Source organism: Pezoporus flaviventris, unplaced genomic scaffold (genome assembly GCF_033815535.1).
Source record: "Pezoporus flaviventris isolate CSIRO_AGI_PZ_B2104156 unplaced genomic scaffold, CSIRO_AGI_Pfla_v1 ptg000070l, whole genome shotgun sequence".
Taxonomy (NCBI): Eukaryota; Metazoa; Chordata; class Aves; order Psittaciformes; family Psittacidae; genus Pezoporus; species Pezoporus flaviventris.
In genome coordinates, this window is record NW_026892618.1 from 749,719 (window position 1) to 770,574 (window position 20,856).

The 20,856-nt window shown below is 42.2% G+C and overlaps 1 protein-coding gene across 3 annotated transcripts in view; it reads left to right on the forward strand.

Moving 5' to 3' along the window:
- The first annotated feature begins 5,035 nt into the window (after window positions 1-5,035).
- The window catches only part of KIAA0930 (KIAA0930 ortholog), a 77,438-nt gene continuing 61,617 nt past the window's right edge, over window positions 5,036-20,856 (forward strand). Inside the window, exon 1 of one of the 3 annotated variants that reach the window (XM_061472036.1) lies at window positions 5,036-5,479. In XM_061472036.1, the coding sequence (XP_061328020.1) occupies window positions 5,335-5,479 (145 nt within the window). In that variant the 5' untranslated portion in view covers window positions 5,036-5,334. Of the gene's footprint in view, window positions 5,480-8,320; window positions 8,533-20,856 lie in introns of those variants that run through there. The other 2 variants (XM_061472034.1, XM_061472037.1) reach the window with 2 other exon arrangements.

Consider the following 20,856-nt stretch of genomic DNA (forward strand, 5'->3'; position numbering starts at 1 on the left):
CAAGTTAATAGCTGCTTTCTTTATAAATTGTGAATTATTTGATAATTTCTCTGAAGTAACTTCCTTTATACTCTGTATTACTATCTGTTAGGATTTAATTTTTTCTTTAAGGCAGGCTGAAACTTGTTCTTAGTAGCTACAAACAGGTCTTGCACAAGCCATCAGCATCATCTGAAGTGGACAGCAAACATGCAAGATTCCCGTTGCAGAAAGAGTGGTACAGCTCGGTGTCACACAAGGTCAGCTCACGATACTGACTCATCTTGATGAACACTCACCACCCAGCTGTCTTTAGCCAGACATCTCTCATCATCTCAGAGGACATAGGTCATACTCAAGCACTCTTTTACACAGTCACAATTCAGAAATTCCATGTCCCTAAGAGGTGGTGAACTTTTCTTTATTATTACTGCCTTGGCATTCAAAGCCTGCAACATACATATAGGCTGAAGAGCACAGGTGCATAAGGATATAAATAAGGTGAACACTTTAAGTTCCTTGAACTTAAGGAACTTACCAATATATTAGCATCAAGTAATACTGCAGTGGAAAGCAATGCTAAGCTTGTCACTGCTTTGGACAAACTTCCCAGCAGATACTTGGTCTGTGCAAGCTCCACATTGCCTCTGCTGTCTGAGAAAACTTCCCAGACAGTTCATTTTTTTCATCAAAATCTTGTACGCTGAATACAAACCTATACCTAGACTGGCAGGAGCTTCCTTCCCACAAGGGGCTTGCCTTTACCTAGGGGCTGCCCCATTTCCTCATAGGGAAGTATGTGTAATAGAAAAAAATAGTTATTTCGTACTTGGACTTCAGATGTACTGAGCTGATGGAGGGCTTGGGGTGGGTTCATAAGTAGTGAGCTGTACTTGTACTGTACCCAGAAACATCTCAAGGAAAACAATGAAACATGGATTCTGTACAAGTGGCTTAGAAAACCCAGGAGCTTATTATCACAAAGGCTACAGTTCATGTCTCAATCTTATTAAGATAATTACACTCTCAGGAACAGCACAGCAGCAGCCTAGGATAAAAGGCTCAGGTGCAGAACACTCAGTGGTTTGGGCTGTAGGATAGAGGGATCAGGCTAGACTGAAAATGATTCATGTAAGTTCTGACGTAAGTTTCTACTCCTACAATGCAAGGCCGAGCATCTCCAGCTTCCATTCGGCATATCTTGTGGCAATTAACTGATGAAAGTAGTGATAGTGAAGCACAAAGGGGGAAGGACAAAAGAAAGCTAAACAGGTAGAATAGCTCTAACTTCAGAAATACAAGATCTTAAGTACTCTGCTGTGCATTCAGAGGAGCAATTACAAGGGACAGTTTCAGCTGAAAAAAATCTCACAACATTTTATGGATATAACTTTCAGAATATTTAATTGTAGGTTTAATCCTTGCAGCAGGATTAGTCCTGTACTGAACACTGGACAGTTCCAGAAGTAGCTCTGAATTATCTTTCAAGCTGACCAGTTTAACACAATTTATAATGTGAAGCCCAAACCTGCTGTGTTCTGAGTCCAAATGCCTTGATGCAGTTATGGAGGCAATTAAATAGAGATTGTAGAAGTAATTTTTTGCATATAAACTCCCTGGATGGCCCACTGACCCATGAGCATGCCCTGAGAGAAAGCAGCAGGCTGCTGAAGATGGAGATACCCCAATTTATGACTAAAATATAATTAGGATTTTTAAGCAAATTGCTTAATCTCTTCAGCACAAAGCTGCATTTCATGCCCTTTAAAGTGGATATAATGTTCATTTGCAACATGTCGCTGTTATAAATCTGAATTCATTATTATCAACAAAGAAAGACATTATAAAATGAGGCTACTTTGCATGCTTTTTGTAGGTTGAATACAACTTTCAAAGCTTCAGAATTCTAAAGTCTATTTCTGCAAAAGTTTATGCACATACAGCTCTTGAAGCACGCAAGTAGTGATGATCTCCGACAGGCTATAAGTAGCTACACAGGTTTTGACAGGGTTAGTACTGTAAGGCATTGTCGTGGGGGTTCATCTGTTAGATATACATTCAAACGCATTAAATAAGCCCATATTTGCTAACTTGCAAACTCATTAGATAATTACATACCACGTGGTCTTACTAACAAGCACTGCAAACTGTCACTATTAGCTGCTCTCAAAATAAACATAGTAAGGAAAATATAGCCTTATATAAATAACTTGCTCAACTTGTGTACGGGTAGTAAAGCTTGACTAATTCAAAAGACATTCTTCTTAACATTAAGTCACTTGCTAACAATGAACTTCAGGTTTTGTATTGTTTTAGGTTTATGCTGTACAGGTCACACATCCTAAGTTAAAAATATGATTTCAGGCTATTCTCTGACCCATCTGGCCTAATCATCTTGTTGATTAATATACATTTCTTATATCAGGACAAAAAGTGCATTAATGTGTAAGAAAGCCCAGGGATCTGCTGCCAGGGCACTGTGCAGGCTGAAAGCTCCCCAGGGGCCAGGGACTTGGGGGAGACTCCCAGGCTGACAGGGCCTTTGGGGCCACAGCTCAGCACTACAGAACCTAAGCAAGGGAACAGGGTAAATCAGAGCCTACGTCAAAAAGTACCTCCACAGTCATGAGGCAAATTCATGGCTGAGAAGTCATCCTGCAGGTTATGCTCCAGATCAACAGCATCCATAATCAAACATAGACACAACTGGGGCAGAAACAAAGACCAACAACATGCTTTCACCATAGGTCAGAAAGAGTCTCAGGGCTGAAATTAGAGTCCCCAGCCTGGGCATGTTTGTGCAGACCTCAGATGAGGCTGGTCAGGGCCATTAAGGCCAATTAGTACCCCCATGGCCCTAACACCCATTACTCTGTTGCAAGATAGAGAATTTATTATTTTGTGTGTAATTGAGTTGAGTGAGAGCATGCATGGTAGGATGGGACTCCTGGTATCCATTATAGTGATAACATGGTGCTAAGTGTCAGTGAAGACCTTTAGGAGCAAGATGTAAAGATAAAACACAATCCTTCCTCTCTAACAGAACTCCACCAGAGTTTGGCTAGACAGAGGGGTTTGTTCTGTTAAAAAGTACCATGGGATCTTTAAAAAACAAAATCAATTAGCATTTCAGGTTTCTAACTGATCCTAAGGGTACTTAAACAATATCCCCTTTAAAAAACAGACTTTACCCCTCTCCTGATCACGAGCTGTGATCTACTAGGAGGTGTGCTTGGCTAGGGAGGACTATGAGGAGAAAACAACTGAGGATTCTATTTATTGGCCTGTTTTGGTAGAAGCTGGAGAGAGTGCAAGGTCGGGCTAGGAACTGAACAGTGACAGGAATAGCATTTCATTACTCAAAAGGCCTGAATGGGGCAGCAGCAGGTTTGCTTAATTGTTTTTTTTAAGCAGGGTTGCTGGAACTTTAGAGTGAGAGTTCAAGGCTCCGCAGAGAGGCTGAACTGTTGGAGGCATTGGAGAACCTGCTGCAGGGTTGTCCACAGGCCGGTGACACTGCAGGTGTTAAGTATTTCCTTGTACCCCTTACATGATAGTGGTGTTTGGATCAAGAGATAATCCACTGGGGAAAAATGCCCAATCCTTGGGTAGTACAGCATAATGTGAGGTAAATGAGACAATGATCTCCTCTTGCATCAGACAGATTCATTCCTCCTGTCTTAAGTGTTGTATCTTGCCAATGTCATGGACAACTAGGAGACTAACAGTATAGGACAGTATTTTAATGCTCCTCCCCTTTGTAAGCCGATAGGATAAGTAACTCTAAAGCACACTTTTACAGGGCCAGTGTGTGACTGCAAAACGTCATTCTCTCCAAGAAAGAAAACTATCAGAGTAAACAATGGAAGAGGTGCTCAGCTCATGTGATTGTGTACCCATACTTTCCATTGCTCTGTAATAAAGTAGATATTTTACTAGAAAAATGCTAGGTTAACTTCAAATTTCTCTGATGTGTCCCATTCAGCCTTGCACAGAAAATGCACTTGTCTATACCCCTTTAACGGGAAATCAGTGTATGGTTGTAAATAGCATCCAGCAGGTGTCTGTTTGTTAGTTTATTGGTGTCAGAAGCTGACATGAAACCGAAACTGGAAACACTGGGTAAATGTTTGCTATTTTGGAGAATAATCATACAGCATTTGAAACCTTTTCTTTCTTATTTAGCTGTAGCGAAAAGCTCATCTGTAAAATCATGTCAACTCAAATCTTGGGCCCTTTGTCCCCTTCTCCCCTTCCCACTCAAAGCCTGCTAAGTTTCAAATAGGACTTCAGAGAGAATAAAAGGCTGCATAAGCCTTAACAATATTTTTAGGAACTGAGGGGAGCATAAAGTGATACTGCAAACAAAAAAATGTTGAGCAAATTGTTCACACAGAAGGACTGGCAGGCAGTTGTATTGCTCTCCATCTGCGGTTTAGCAAATCCTGAATTTATGAGCGGAGGAAGCTTTGGCTGTTTTTGGTATCTGGTGGGGACAACAACTAGCAGCAGCAGGGCTTGGGGTCCAGTCTCTGCAGCACAAACTGGATTATTCCCTGTGATCACACATTCCTGATTTACATTGCAGCTCACTGGCAAACGTGGTGATGCTAAAGGAGAGGTGACCCAGCTCTGGGTAGGTACTTCAGAGGGTGCCTTAGGCTGGGCTTTGTCCCAGTAGTGCTATACATGTGCGGTTACAGCTGGCAGGGAGTAGGCTAGCAAGAAGGAAGCAGCAGCTCAGAAGATTTGATGTCAGTGGGGCAGGCAGAGAGCTCTGCCTGCGGTGACAGGAGTCTGGGGGCAAATTCGTAGGACGTGGCGAGAGGCAAGGATGGGTAAGAAGGTGTTGGGGACACCTTCTGGCAGGGGTTGGAACTGGATGATGTTTAAGGTCCTTTCCAACCCAAACCAGTCTGTGACCCTACGGTATCCAGTCGTTGCCAGGAAAATGCTTCCCGGCGACACGGAACCGCCAGCCACAGGGGCGAGGCCGGCGGCTGCTGTCCCCGCCCCGGAACCGCCTGGAGGCGGTGCGAGGAGCCGGCAGCACCGCCCCCGTGCCTGCTGTGGCAGGAAGCGGTGGAGTGCGGCGGGGCAGCGCCTGTGGGGAGGACTGCGGTGTCCCTGTGGGCTCCAGGCGGTGCCCGGTAACTTTCTGAGGGGCGAGCCCTGGGGCGCCGCGCCCCTCACCCTCCCGCAGGTAGAGAGGCCGGGAGGGCTTCTCGCTGTTGCCACGGGGCGGCCCCCGGCTCCGCCCGCCGCTGCCGGGAGAGCCGTTCGGGCGGTGGGGGCGGCAGCGCCCGGTGCCGCGGCTGCCTCCGCGGGGCGGCCTGACATGAGATCATCGGCAGCATGGCCTCTGCCAGGAGCGGCGGCCGCACCGGGCCGAGGGACCAGGAGGCCAACGGCGACCTGGACCGCTCCCTGCAGCAGATGCTGCGGGCTATAGCGGAGGAGCGGAGCCGCGCCGGCCTCCGTCAGGAGATCAGCGGCCTCGGTGAGTCGGCGGCCCGGGCCTCCCTGCCGGGCTGGGTGCGGGTGGCGGGCGCGGCGCCCCGGGGCCGGGCGGCACCCGCCAGCAGCGGGGACCCCCTTGCTCCTTCACGGCTCGGGCTGGGGCCGGCCGGCGCCTGGCTCTCCGTGTGCAGCCGGCGGCAGGGGCCTGGGAACCTGTTGTGTGCTGCCGGGCTGTGCTGCTGCCGCGGGGATGGGCCCCTTTTCCTCGAAGTCCCCGGGAACAGGAGAGAGCAGCGGTTTCTGCTCCATTGTCTGAAATGCCCTTGGAGAGAAATGGTCAGAAGACGCTACGCACATGAGCTGATCATCTGTTTTCTTTAAGTATAAACTGTGTATCACGTGTTTTGGAAGACAAGCTGAACGAATTTTGTGCTACTCTCTCCAGTGCATGAGCTCGTATGGCTCTCAAATGATCCCTGTAGTTTTTTTTGCTCTTCTAAGTCAGACACCTCCCTTCTCTGAGTGTATGACTTCACTCCGCTTGCCGTGGTCTAGTAAGCACATGATGAATGTGGTGGCTCTTGGTGGTCTGTTAATTTCCTTAATCATGAAGGGTTTCTTCAGCTTTTTGGCTATCCTGTTTATTTACATCTTGACTGATGCAGATTTTACAGGGCATGGCTTTATTTAGCTTTTGGCAAAGCTTATGTGTTGCAAAATGAAAGTCTGAAGTTGAAATTCAGTTGACTTTAGGAAACAGAGTGGGAACAACAGCTGTCTTAACCATTTGCATCAGGGAACTTTTCTGACTGGGCTAATGAATAGAAATCATTTGGGTTTATGTGCAATAAGAGATCATAGGCAGAAGGTTTTGATGTGAGAAATTATTTATACCTTATTCAGAACCTTTGTATATCCTGGACTGAACCTGTGCTTTAAGGGGATGAATGGCCAGAATTCCTGGCAGGGTCAGGGTTTTAAATTATGAGTACTGATGTGCAGTACTTCCTTTGTTTCTTCCATGAAGTATTTCTTGTCTCTTCCTTCTTCAGCTCATTTTAAGGTCCCAAAAGTTTCCATTTCTGAGTCTTCCTTAAAATTCAGAATGACTTTTTGTCCCAGATTTACTGTCTGTATGATGTAGATTGGCATGGGAAATCTCACTGGTTGTCTACGTGACCTTTATGTATCAGTTTGTCTGCCAGTGCTTACTGTGGTCTCCCAGGGGAGGAATAGACTCTCCCTTCTTTATTTTCGCCTTGCACATAAAGAAGCTTATGCAAAGAGAAGCGATGAGTCTTTCCTGTTTATGCTTCTCTTTTCCAATGGATTTGGATCTCTGGGCTTTATGTAGTGTAATAATGTTACATGGCCAAATCAAGTGTCATGGCAAAGAAACTGTAAACAGACCAGGAAAAAAAAAAAGCCACAAAATCTAAATGCCTGTGAGATTGCATTCATTGAAAAGCTGTTGTCGGCTAATGTTTGGCCATATCATGTTTGAATGAAGATAAAGGCTCACAGGAAAAGAAATACCACCCTTGTTTTCTTTTAGTGAAATTGGGCAAGGGAAAAACTGCGGTGGCTGGTAAGAACATAGAAATGCTTCCTCTTGGCTTGCCTTTGAACACGCATCCACACTAGCTCATCAAGAGAAGTCTTGCTGTGTAACCTGGGAATAATCACACAAGTAGTGGGACAGTATTGCACTTCTACCAGATGAAGACTTGAAGGGAAAACCTCAGGAGAACTGCTTAGCAAATTGCACTGATGGCCTGATGCTGGCTGTGGAGAGTTGCCTGTGTATGTCTGTACCTGTGTGGAAATGGGTTATGTGTCGCCACAAGAGTGCCTTGGCTACTCAGTTTTTCTATCAGGGAATGGAGATGAACTTTCAACTGAGAGCCATGTTGTTTGCCAAGCCGCTACGTCTTTTTCAGAAGTGCGGTATCCTGCAGGTGGAAAAGTGCCATGGATCTCCCTGCCCTGGGCAGCTGTGAATGTGATAGATCTTTAGCTGTGGTGGCTGTTGTGATTTTAATGCAGGGAGAATCTGTTCCGTGCTGGCTGTTTCTGAGCATAGCTGCTGAATATCTGTTCCTGCTGGCAGTCCCCTTGTTAATCCCCAAGCACTTCAGTCACAAAGTGGGACCGTTTGTAGGATTCGAGGTTGCAGACTCAGGCTGTCATAGGAATATACAAATTATCACAGTATCTGACCAGCTTTTTAAAATCTGCATATATTATTACCTGAAGTCTGGGAGAACAATCTGCAAAGCTTCCTTAAGGCCCAGCAGGCAGAGTCTCTCTGTGCTATAAATATCTGCTTTTGTATATTGAAGGGTTTTCCAAGATCATTGTGTGCTGCACATCACCTGATACATAACATTGTCACTCCCAGTGAATGAGTGCTCCTTTTCCCTATTCTGTAATTTATTTATGGGGAAGTAAATAGTTTAAATACTTCTCTTAAGAAAAACACTGAGCTTCTGAAGTGGTGCACAGTATGTAGTTCATAGATGAACAGAAGGTTATCAGGTATAATCCTGCATCTTAAATTTATGTGTGTCTGGATTGCACTAGTGAACGCTGTTGCAGGGCATGCAACACAGTCAGACTAGCTTGGCATGCTCTGGAATATGCTGGGAACCAGCAGCACAGCAGAGGTGCAGGCTTTTCCTTAAGTTCAGTACTTGAGAAAGTGAATGCAGTCCCATATGGGTTCAGGTGGTTAATAGAGAGATTTTGTCTGCTTTTTGTGCCTGGGTGCTGTTACTCAAAATGGACCCACCTGTTGGGCTGCAGGATGAGCTTACCCACAGCTGTTTTTGTATTAGTGATGTTTCTTTTTGTAATATCCAAATCCATTCCAGCTGTGTCAGTAGCTTAAACCTGTTGTGAGTCTTTTGCTATCAGCTGGCAATGATGTTGAATTCTGGGTTTTCCCCGAGTGCTGTTAACCCCTCAACAATAAAATGGGAGTCACTGAGACATGATTTGGACAGCCTCTCTCCTTTTGTGTATTGCCTTTAAGTGAGCCCCTACTTCCCAGCCTAAGGAGGAAGTTGCTATTTTTGCTGACACTGAGTTTTGGTGAGAGGAATTGCTATATTTCAGGAATATCATATGAGCATTTGGACAGGTATTGTCCACAAATGTAAGCATTGCATGGGATCTTCCATTTTGTCCTGTTCATGTAAGGTAGCAAATACAGCAAATCTGACATCGTGCTTAAAAATAATGACTCATGAGTGAGTCCTTACCACGCTGCTTGAGGGGAAAGGTGATGCCTTCCTGAGAAGCCTCAGCTGGCTGTGAGCGTCATCCACTTGTATAGAGTATTACAATGGTGTTGTGTGCAGAGCTTGCTTCAAAATGCCGTTTGTTAGAACATTTCTCTGGAAAAATAGTTCTCCTTCTGGGGAAACAGCTGACTTGCTGTATGTCTCCTCAGCCAGGCTGTGCGTAAGGCTCTGAAGTTACCTTTTTGGCCAAAGCCTTGAACTGGGAGGGTTTTATTTGTTTTTTGAAACTACTGTGTAATGTTGTCAGATGCTTAATTTCCCTATTTGCCTAATTGCCTTGCTGTTATGTAGCACAGTGTGCTTTGATGGAGGTGTGACTTTGTGAATACTGAAAATTATAATGAGTAAGAAGAAATGAATAGGTAGATGTGAATAATGTCTTAAATTGTGACTGATCAGCAATGGAGATGTGTAGCCACGTGAAATGTGAAGACAGGGATCCTGAGAAGCAGGTGGCTGCCCCATGGGCTGCAGGAAGTCTGAGTAAGCAAGCAGTTGAAAACTGCTGCCACCAAGCACTGTTTGTAATGGTGATGGTCGTAGGTGCCAGTGGAGAGGCTGGACCCTGCAAAAGGCCTTATAGTCTTACCAGAAATCAAGTTTTTCTGCTGTTTATTTTTTCTGGTGGTAGAGGAGGGCAGAGGAGGGTGTGCTTGGCATGGGGACAGCAGAAGGAGTAATGTTCATTCTCAGAGCCAGAGGATTGTTTGAACTTGTTTGTGCAGCAGGGCACCCCAGGGCATGTCATGTGAGTAAAGACAGTGGGATGATTCATGTGCCAAATTATCTTGATGAATAAATCCTGGAAATAAATAGATGTCTAGCCTTCTTGAGAGGAGGAAAGGTGAGGTGGCATAAGTGCTTGTGCACGTGAGTATTGTGAAAATATGCTGGAAACATAAAGACATAAAATGTCTTACATTTTGTCTTACATAAATGTTGGGAAAACATGCGTAGAAGAATGGTGAAAGAAAAGTTTGGAGAGCAAAAGAGGTTAAAATGAAGAATTGAAAAGAAGAATGAGTAATTTGGGTTTGAAAGTACTAGATGTAGTAACTTTAATTGAATTATAATATTCAAGAAGGATTATATATATGTGCTTCTGAAACTTTGTGGAAAGTGTAGCCACTGAGTAGGTGGAATTGTCTGGTGTGAATCTGCAGCAGTACAGAACTGGTTTGACAGGAGTAGCTTTCATGCAGAAGCAAAACGTTTTCTTCATTTGTGGATCATGCTGGAGTTCAGTGACTTGTCCAGTCAAAGGTGAGAAACTACCAGAGCTTAGAAGGTTTGTTTTTTTCTCAAGTGTGAAAAGCAAGAATAATGACAAATCACATCTGTGCTAACAAAAACTTGAGGGACATATGCAACCAAATTTGCTCTTGGTAATGTCACCTATAGTGAGATACTTTAATATACAAATACGTTGAAAAATTTAATTTCATTCAGGACTTTTAGAAGGATTTAATTATAGTTTAAAATACAGCTTTTATTGCTTGTACCTTAATATTTGTACAAGTTCTTTTGTCCTATTTATGAAATGTTTTGCAGCTAATGAATGTGAAATGTTCAATGAAAAACGAATAGTCAAATACTGAAGCAAAAAGAGGATAAAAATGTAACTTATAAATAGTAAAACAAAAAGATGTTTATAAAGTGCTTCGTAATCAGTAAAAAAAAATAATTATAATTAAAAAATCACAGTATTCCAGCCAGGAAGAATCGTTCCAGAAAAAATTCCAGAAATTGCAAATGCAAAGTGAGATCAGAACAGTTTATTTAAATCAGAGTTAAAATAAGTACTTTGAAGTCAAAGTGATTTAACAGCTCACCCTGGGGATTGAACCTCAGATTTGTGTTGGAGAAGTATGAGTAAATAGCAAAGGAATTCCAGGTATAATGGAAATGGGTATAATACGATTTTTTTTTTTTTTTTAGAGGTAGAAGGGGAAGATGATTTTTAAAGCCACTTTTTTTTTTTTCTTGATGTGCCTTTGAGTGCTTGGACAGGGCGGTGTAGGAGAAACCACTGGATGGGAGAGAAGAGCTTGTGGTGCTGCTCTGGGATGGGCCTCAGCAAGTAGTACTCGTACAAAGAGTGTTATTTGTACTTCAAGGACATCAGAGGTAGGCAAGTCCAGTGGAGAGTGAGTCTGGTAAGTTTGTAGCAGGGCTGGAGCAGGTAATTTTGCAACCAGGGTGCAGGTTTTTAAGGTAATGCATCAATGAGAACAAAGTAGTTGAATGCTGCTGCTGGGAAATTGATGTTTTGGCAGGGCTGTGCTGGGTGGCATGTATTCTGTTGCTGAGACTTCCTTCTGTTGGTATCACCGAGCAGAAGAGAGGCTATGTTTTATTTTTATTTTTTAATTTTTATTTTTATTTTTTGGTATATTTCTGTGCTGGTTGCTGGGACTGAGAGCAGGACAAATGACTGTCTCATGCTGGGTCTGGGAGGCCTTGACATGTTGGGAGAGGATTGTGTAGCATTACAGGCAGAGGCAAATAATGGTCTTTATTATTAAGGCTGAAGAGAAAAGAACTCATGTCAGAAGAAGTTTTGAGATTCTAGGATGCCCTAGGATCCCATGCTGCCACTTCAGCAATCAAGCATAGGATATTTAGGAATATCTGTGTAGGATCAAGTCATGGTGAACGGCAGTCTGGGGTAAACTCTGGAGCTGCAGCCCTCCAGGGTAAATGCTGCATTGTTTTGGTTTTTGTTTTTGTTTTTTTTTAATGGTGGTTCATTTAGAATTCCATTTCATTGTTTATTAGAACCTTGTTCATGCTCTTGTCGCTAATGGCCTGTCAGGCTTTCCATTACACACCAGTGTTGCCAGGGGATTTGTAATTTGACTTTGAAAGGTTATCTTCTGTCATGAGCTTGACATGCATCATTCCAGACCAATAATATAATGTGGTCTTTTATTACAACTCTTGCATATTTTTTGAGCAGTTGGGTTATTAGTTTATTCTTTGTTTTTTAATGGAGATGAAGCTTTATGGGATTTTCATGTCCTGCTCAAGAGTATACATCTTCAAATTATAAGAGTCAGACTGGAGATGCTGAAGGAGACAAGATTTCTTTAAAAGGCAACAACAGAAAACACCCGCCCCCCCAAAAAAAACCAAAACCAACAAAAAAAAACCCCACCAAAAACCAAAACCAAACAAACCTAACAAAAAACCTCCAAAATATCTTTCAGATATTTTGTTGCCTCCTCTAAATAAGCAATTTTGGTTTTAAAACAAGGCATGTCGCTCTTCATTTTTGGATGGTAGCAGGAATTGCTGGATACCTAATTTTTGGGAATGAGTCAGTCAGCATGAATTATGAATCTGTAAGCCTGACAGTGGGAATAGTCAGGGTATTTTAAAACATCCATCTCTCATATATGTAATACTGTAGTTCTAGATAGCTTAACTGTTTGGTTTTGTACTAGCAGAATATTCTCTAAATCTTCAGGGAACTAGTTACAAATCCATTTTGAAGTCTGGATTCTGTTTTGAACTTTTAAGATGGTTTGGAGGTTTGTATTAGGGATTAAAATGTAGCTTACCTTTACAGTTCAGGATTGATCTTTTAAGGATTTAATAGTATATGTGGTTGGATTCTTTCTAAAGAAAAGAAAAATTAGATTTCCTGAAGAATGAAATATGTTGGTCTCCCTCTCATCATCTGTGTTCAGGGTGCTGGTCAATAGAAAAAGAAGATGTAAACAGTTGAAATATGGTTGTGTCTTATGTTCCAGCTACAGTTCAGGAAAACCAAAACCCTGTGGTTAAACAGTTAGTAATGGTTGTTCTATCTACTTATGCTCTTAAATATGCTAAGTAGGATCAGGGTGGCAGCTCGCTGACATGGAAAGTATTACCATGAAGTGAATGATAAGGTGTAAGGAGAAAGTATACAAAATCACTTCATGATCCCAGGAACCCTCTGAATAGTGAAGCTACTTTCTTCCAGTTGGTATTCAAAAGAATGTTAAACTGCTTTGGTCTGTTTGCAGCCTGTCCTGGGTTCAGCAGCAGCAGTCATGTTTCTCCTTCTTGGTAGCTGGTGCAGGGCAGTGTTTTGACTTTCAGCTCGGGAACAGAGCTGATAGCGATGTTTTGGTTTGGCCAAGGACTTTGTGAGCCTCATGCTCTGCCAGGGGGGAGGGGAAGCCAGGAGGAAGCAGAGACAGGACACCTGACCCAAACTGACCAAAGAGGTATTCCATACCACAGCACGTCATGCCCAGGATGTAACTGGGAGTTAGCCGGAAGGGCTGGGAGACTGCAGGGTTGGAGGAGGTATCGATCGGAGCTTGGTCGGGCTTGGGGGGCGAGTTATCGGTTCGCTGGTGCTGAGGTGTTGTATTCCCTTCCCTTGTTATTTCCTTTATCATTATTATCATTGGTGGTAGCAGTAGTGATTTGTGTTATACCTTGGTTACTAAACTGCTCTTATCTCAACCCATGGGAGTTGCATTCTTTTCGATTCTCCTCTCTGTCCCTCCGAGAGCAGGGGGAGGGCAAGAAAGGGGGGGGGGAAGTGAGCGAACGAATTACCTGACTGGGTTTAAACCACAACACAGCCCCTTGGGCTAAGCAGCGTGGATATCAGAGAATCAAGACTGCTCTTTTTGTGTGTGTGGTCCCAACAAATGTATTGATTACTTCTATGCAGGAAATAAAATACAGAAATACCAGATGGAGCATCATACTGCACCTGTAGAGGAGTTGGGGTAACCTGGGCATGGTTCAATAGAAGTGCCTTTGAGGCCACCTGCTCTGTTGTACTGTGTCTGGTTTCCCTCATGGGAAATGACATTGCTGGGCTTCGTGTCTTTCCTTTGAGCAGGATGTGTTCAGTGAGTCAGCAACCTGGATTTAATGTTAGTGTTGGGGTGATGAAAATCCTGGCTCAGTAGCAGCGTAGGTTTTTGTAAGCTACCACGCAGAGGAGAGAGGCACTATATTAGTAATTGCAGGGGCTGCCTCCATGCCTGCATTCTCTGTTTCAGGAAATTTGCATTAGGTGTTGCTACAACTTTATCAGTCTGTCAGAGTTGCAGCCTGTAGGGTCTTCTGAAGGAATATTGGCAATTTGCCTTTTGAACACTTTGTAGTGTTTCCCTTGATCAGTTTTATGTGAAAAATACATTACTTCTGATTATCTGTATCTGGAAGTAATACAGATAGGTTCAGCTTCAATCTCTACATGTCTTAACTACCACGTAAGTCTTGGTCCTGTCTTGCAGGGCTTCACGTGATCAGCAGGAACTTGAGAGATGGGTTAAAATGCCAGTGAAGCTTGAACTGTCTTTGCACTAAGAAGAGTTTGGTTTAATCGCCTGGAGATGCTTAAACATCATCAAGATGAGGGAAGTATTTTCAAATGGATTTATAGTATTCTGCTAAGAGCTGAGAAAGACTCCATCAGACATTTATTCCTCTGCTTTTTCAGAGAACAGGTAGATGAGCTCTTGAATGTCTAGCAATGTTAGATCTTCAATAAGGAATATATTTACTTACCTGCCTTAAAGGACCCTAAGAGGTGGATTTTAAATTTCCATAAAACTCAGGGCTCCATAATAGTACAGAAGATGTTTAGTGTGATTTTAGTAATCAGTCTTGAGGAGATGAGGTTATTGCCTTGTGCAGGTTACTACTGCTTGGTTGTTGCCTGCCTGATCCTTTCAGAAACAAAGTAGCAAACTCACTGCAGTATGTCTTGGAAATAGCATCTCTGTGAACCCTGGTGGCTTCCTAAATAATCATGATCCAGCTTTCTATACACTTCGTAGGAGTGTTTAAGTACTTTATTTTCCTTGGTTTTAATGAGGAGTGTAATTCTGCCTAATAACAAAGACTTGAATGGGTGACCTGTGTTTTTCATAGCAAGGGTGACTAAACTCTAGTCAAAGCATCATGTGAATTGTTAGTAGCCTGTGATTTATGTGAATAAAGACAAACTAATTTCATCCTCTTTGATCTTTGATATTACAAGATTACGTTATGCTGTGTTCTTTGCTGTGACTCTTCAGATTCAGACTGGATTGTGTGTCATAATTGGCTTTTTTTCCCTTTCAGTTAAAAAAGGAACAAAGATTTAAAGCTTTTTGTTGGGTGCTCTGGGGAGCTTTAAAATTGTTCCAGGATCAGAATAATTATTGTGAAGTTTTTAACTTCTGTTAAAATTTTTAACTTCTGTTCAGCAACTGTCAGGCTAACTCGTGATACATACATATACACACACACACACATATATATGTATGTATTTAATTCAGTGCATGGATCCTATAACAAGATAAAACTGTTTTTTAATGGAAGAATGTTGCCTTTGGTACTTGTCCCATGTTTTAGCATGTCTAGTTGCTCCCAGAAGCTAGTGGGAAAAACTGGTTGTGAACCTAAAATAAAAAAGCAGGCAAAGTGTGAGATCCTAGGTAAGCTGTTTGCTACTTCCAAGTTTTGATGTTTTGCATTTATTTCTAAAATACCATCTCTAGGTATCTCCAGCATAAAGAGATTAAAATGTTTGGACTTGCTTGGAATTCTGTCTTGAACTTGCTCTAAAGTTTTGCTCTGTGGCTTTACGATTTGACATTTGTAGATGGTCCTGGTGCTGCAAGTATCCATTAATGAAGTAAGTACCACTCTAAGCAGGCTGGTGTACCATTTCTGGAAGTTGTGCTGTCCTCTACACCAGAGGCAGGTTGCTCCTTACTGTAACATGGCCAGGATCATCACCTTCAGCTAGTGATATTTTACTGTCATGGCACTTTTTTCAAGTGTTAACAGGGGATAGAGGACAGTCATCCATCCAGTGCTTGCTTGAGACTTTGAGTCCTTAGTCAACCTGAGGTTTGATTGTTCATCATTCTTTTTACTGTATGGTCTGGCACTACAGAGAAAGGGGGAGGAGTGAGTCACGCTCTAATCTGGAACACAGTTGAAGTCCCTAACCCTGCATGCACACACTGAGTAGGGATATAGCAACCATTAGTTCTGAATGTCAGAGATCTGAGTTTGGTGTCCGCTGTTCTGTGGATTTCTTCTGTGATTTTGGGAAGTTGCTGCCACTCTGCACCTGCATTCCCAATCTGGTATTTCAAAATAATAAGCCATTACCTCTGAGGGAAAACTATGGCTGACAACTCTACTAATATCTTGGGGACAAAGGGTGAGCGAGGGCTGAGAGCTCCCTCTGTAAGCAGCATCCTGGAGGAGTGCAGTAGCATAGCCACAGTGGAGTGCACCAGGGAAAGTATGGGTCCATCCAGTGTGGACTGTCCTCTTCACTCCTGAGTTTGTTGGTTTGGCAGAAAGATTGAGCAAATGATAATAACAGTGAAAAAATATATGAAAAATATGAACCAACAGTTCATATATTGCAGTGTTAAGAGACTTAGTGATTTTGTTCCCCATCTGAATAAAACCAACACCTGTAAATAACATTATTTTTGCTTTATTAACAAAAGCCATGAACACAGAACAGTCTGTGGGATTTTTGGGGTCAAAATTTGAATTCTAAGGTCCTTTCCAAGGTGAATTATTCTATGTATCTGCCAGTACTTTACATTTTTTATCCCAGTACTTTACATTTTTCAGTATCCCAGTACATTCTGCCAGTACTTTACATTTTTCATTGTTTTGAATGGGGCAAAAAAGGGAAATCAAGCATAGGCATGATCTCCTTCTTTCTACTTTCCTGGCAAGAAACTTTAAAAGGAATCACAAGTGTTTCTTCTTAAGACAAATGCTGTGAAAAATGCAGCAATTAAGAATGTAGCACTTACCTTGCATTGTTCATAACTGTCTTTTAACCCTGAGGGTGAAGGCGTTTTCTCAAATATATGGGAAAACAAAAGCACAAATAGAAACTGGAGTTTCTCTGGCTGTATCTGGAGCCTTTATCTGTCTCTTCAAATGTAAGATCTATGTTTTAGTGCTTTGATGATTGAATGGAAGAAAATTAAGAGTCATGTTCTTTATTTCAAAACTGTTCTGGCAGCATCACAAGGCAGGGTGTTCTGAAGCCCCATGGTGGTGAAAAGCAGCAGTAGATATTGCCTTCTTGTGTTTTTGCTGAGGAATTTTCTAAGACCTTTCTTTCTCAACTCACATGTTCTTACTTAGGGCCATGTAACTGTCATGGGACAGAGGCGGTGATTTCCCAACAGATAAAGGTTGTGATTATTTCTGGTTTTGTAAACTGTATTTCATAACAATCTTTTAGTCTGGAGGGAGTGGCTTGTTGAGGGTGATGTGGTGGGTGGGAGAGAGACCCAAGGAGGGCAGAAGAAACAGAGGTCAAGTGTCAAACCATAGTCCCATTGCAGGGTGGGGTGAAAAAGCTAGGAAGTTCTTAAATATTTAGTCCAGTATTATATTCCCTGGGACACTTCACTGTAGTGCACCCATATGCAAGCCTTCTGCGCCTGTAGGGATTCATAGCTGTGCAAGCTCTTCTCTGCTTTGGAGGAAAACTTTAGTAGTGGTGCTGGTTACAAATGGAAAGAGATGGGATGTTTCCAGCAGCTGACATGTTAATGGCAGATTACAGCTGTGTTTTATTAAACTGAATAGTTGCTTTGCAGTAGTTGCTCTCTGTCTAAGGGAGTAGGGTGCTCCTGGTGTTAGGACAGTTGTTTTGTCTTCTTTCTGACTGAAGTTAGTATGTCATGCATGTTACTAAAATTCCTCCTTTGTTTCTTCTTTCTCTCTTTTAATCAATAATGTCTGTTTTCCCAGACAGCCAATTTTTCTTATTTTCAATAGTTCTGTTGTGGACTAAATTACAATCTTATATGTGTGGAGAAAGGTATTGTTCCTTGACAGCCCCAAGTAAAGCACAAGATGACTGCAGCACAAAAGCCTGGTGTGCTGTTGAGAGGATTGATGGTCTCCAGATCTGCAGTTTTGCAAGCTACATGCAGTGCCAACAGGCTGGGCTCAGACTGGTTCCTTGTTCCTTTGATGATTTCAGAGTGAAGTGATAAGCTGTTAGAGGAAACGTTTTTCTTGCTCGTAGGAATGTGGTTTGTTTAAAGAGAAGGGCCTGCTTTTGCAGGGAGGTGGAGGTTTCACTGGGATGTATGTGAGTGGGCAGGCACTCTTCATTTTTAGCCAAACAGCTATATTTGTTATTGTAGAAGCCTGTGGTGTTAATAATGGAATTGCTAAAGGGAGTGCTGACTAATTAACTGAAATACCTAGGCACTGGCAAAGATGTTACATTTGTTGGACATAACGTTAAGTACCACTTTGCTTTAGCCTGAAGACTCTAGAAAATAATCTAAAATGGGATTTTTAAAGGTTTGGGTTTTTTTAGTACCACCTCCTTCTGTAGACTAGTGTTCTTACATATGCATGTCAGGTTGGACCCCAGTTAAGAGATGCAGTTGGACCCCAGTTGAGAGATGCAGTGTCAAACATTTGGGGTTTTTTAAATCTTGGCTGCAAGATGGGTGAAAGTGTTGGTTGTCAGCTTCTAAAAGAGAGTGGGTTTGTGGTCTAGAAGGTAAGTGAGAATTACAGTTTCCAGTGCAGAGTTGCCAACTGCTCACTCAGCTGCTACTGATGTACTACTTAGAACAAAGAAACTGAATTTGGAAAATACTAGTGTGTGGTAGTAGGGATGTGTAGGAAATAGCTCTGCTTCCCTGCAAAGTGCTGGTGTAATAATTACTCCTTTCTGCCTTGCCAACATGATGCTAACTAGCAGGCTGCAGCAAAGATAAAATGCTGGAGGAGGTACATATGTGAGAACATCTGTAACAGCCACCCTCTAGGTTTATAAGGCTGGAGCTCTTCTAAAATACGATTTACTGGTTTTACCTGATCTACCACAATAGTCTCTCAGGTAGTGCTTTGACAGTGGTATTTATTAAGTGTGAAAATGAAGACATTGGAAGTCATGAATTTACAGGACTAGCAGTCTTTGATCAGTGACTGCTTTGGCAGAGAACAAAAGTAGCATGTATATCTAGAGTTGAAAATGCACATTTGTCCAGATACAGACAAGTTCTTGCACTCCAGCAGTGTCAGCGTGCTTCATAAGCTACCAAGTGATCTTCCCAGATTTGATTTAGGTCTTGGAAAGTTTGGGACTGTCACTGGGTGATTCTGGAAGCAGCAGCAGGGAATGTGTAACAATTCATCCCTCTTCCACTGGGTTTAAAGAGGTTGTATCCAGAGGAATCAAGGTTGCCTCTGTTAAGGGAGGATGATTGTACCTGTTATGAATTCTCCACAGTTGGTCACTTAAGGAAACACAAAAGCTTTGTGCATTATTTTCTAATGTGAAAGGTACAACTCTGGTGTTATCCAAGTGAATAAATGAAATCTGGAAATGATGCTTCGATGCCTTCTGGAATTGTGTATGGGTTTGAGTGAGGTTTGGATGCAGTTTCTGGGGAACAGAACTACCACATGTGATGAGAGGCTGAATTACAGTAAAGTGCTGATAACTGTTGGATGAAAATGAGTTTACAGTTTCTGTGCATCAAAGTTCAGTAGCAGATAACTGTATCCTATCAGTTATATTGACCCTTGCTATAATTAGATATTTAAACTAAACTGGCAGATGCTTGCAAGATGCTGTCACGATTTGGTATTTCATACTGACATATGGTATTTAATTATTTCTCTCTAAATTTAACCTCTGAGATTGCTCCATCTTGGAAAATGCTTCTCAAATTATTTACAGTTCAGTCTGAATTCCACTTTTTCAAAGTGGGTATCCGCAGATGGTGCACAGTAGTTCATGCTTTTAAATCTTGTGGGCTTTGATTCATTGTTAAGCATTAACTAAAACGATGGTTTCCACAGCATATGTAGTAATAGAAGAGAGAAGACTGACAGAGAGGCGTGAGCTTTAAGAATACATTGTCCTTGCTTTTTTTTCTAGAGGAGGTTGTATTTGTGTTCTCAGGCATAGTGATACACAGCAGTCTTAAGAAGCAGGAGAAGAGCACATGGAAACAGAGAATTGAAACAAATCTGGATGTAAGAAGGGTCTTCCCCACCTTCCTCTTCTGAGTAATACAGAAACCATCCCAAAGAAAATAAAGGGAAAACCACAGTGCCCAGGGTCCAAGCACTGATACTCATGTTTTGTATGAGTGAACAGTTGTTTTACTTCAATATTCTCATTACTTGCATGAAATGAAGTAACAAATAAGCAAGTTTTTTTTTGTCTTTGAGATGGGAGGAATCAAAAGAGGGTCTATGTTTAAAGAAGCTCTAAGCCCCCAGCCAGTCCCTGTGAACACTTCGTGAGTGTTCAAACTTGGGCATGTTCAGCTGTATCTTTTTCTGTCACTTTTAGTGGTCTTTCAAACTACTTTATGAAGATTTGTATGTCCCTTGTATTTTGACAGCCAGCATCAAATGTATTACAGCACTGTCATGTATGCTATCATATGGCTGTCATGTGGAAACAAGCATTCACCTTAATGTTTGTGTTACTAAGTACAAGTATTCATTTGCTTAGAATATACTTTAGCATGAGTTGCAGATTCAGCTGAGTTATTCTCTTCACGTGACTTCCACATGTTTTGAGGGGTTGGACTTTAATACATGAACTCGTGCTAGACCTTTACAAAGATCATTCTGTGTTCCTGAGTGGCCCTCTCCTCTCAGTGGGAGAAAACAAAGTGAAAACAAACATGAAGAAGTTGATTGAACTGGCAGATGGTATGCGAAGTGTAGAAAGCAGAAATCAAAGTGCTCTAGAAACTAAAGTTTTCTGGGGTGACCAGAAGTACTTCAGACAGCAGTTGAGTACATAGATAAGATGTGTTATTGCTATCTAGAATGATAGGGTGAGTACTGGGCAGAAAATCTTTTTTCAGTAAGAAAATAGAAAAATAGCACTCCCCCAACACCAGCAACCCCCGCAAGAGAATGCTTAACAAATCTAGTATTTGAGCCAAGGTGTTTTTCTTTCACAGCATCTCTTCATGGGAGTCGTTCTACTGCTTTTTTAGCTGTTTTCTGTATAAGGAGGTGCTAAATTTGACCTAGAAAAAGTAATTCAGTCTGTGGAAGAACTTCTCTTTGTGTAGTGTTTTCCTTTCATTGTACATTGCAGATGTGCCTAAAGCTGCACTCAGAA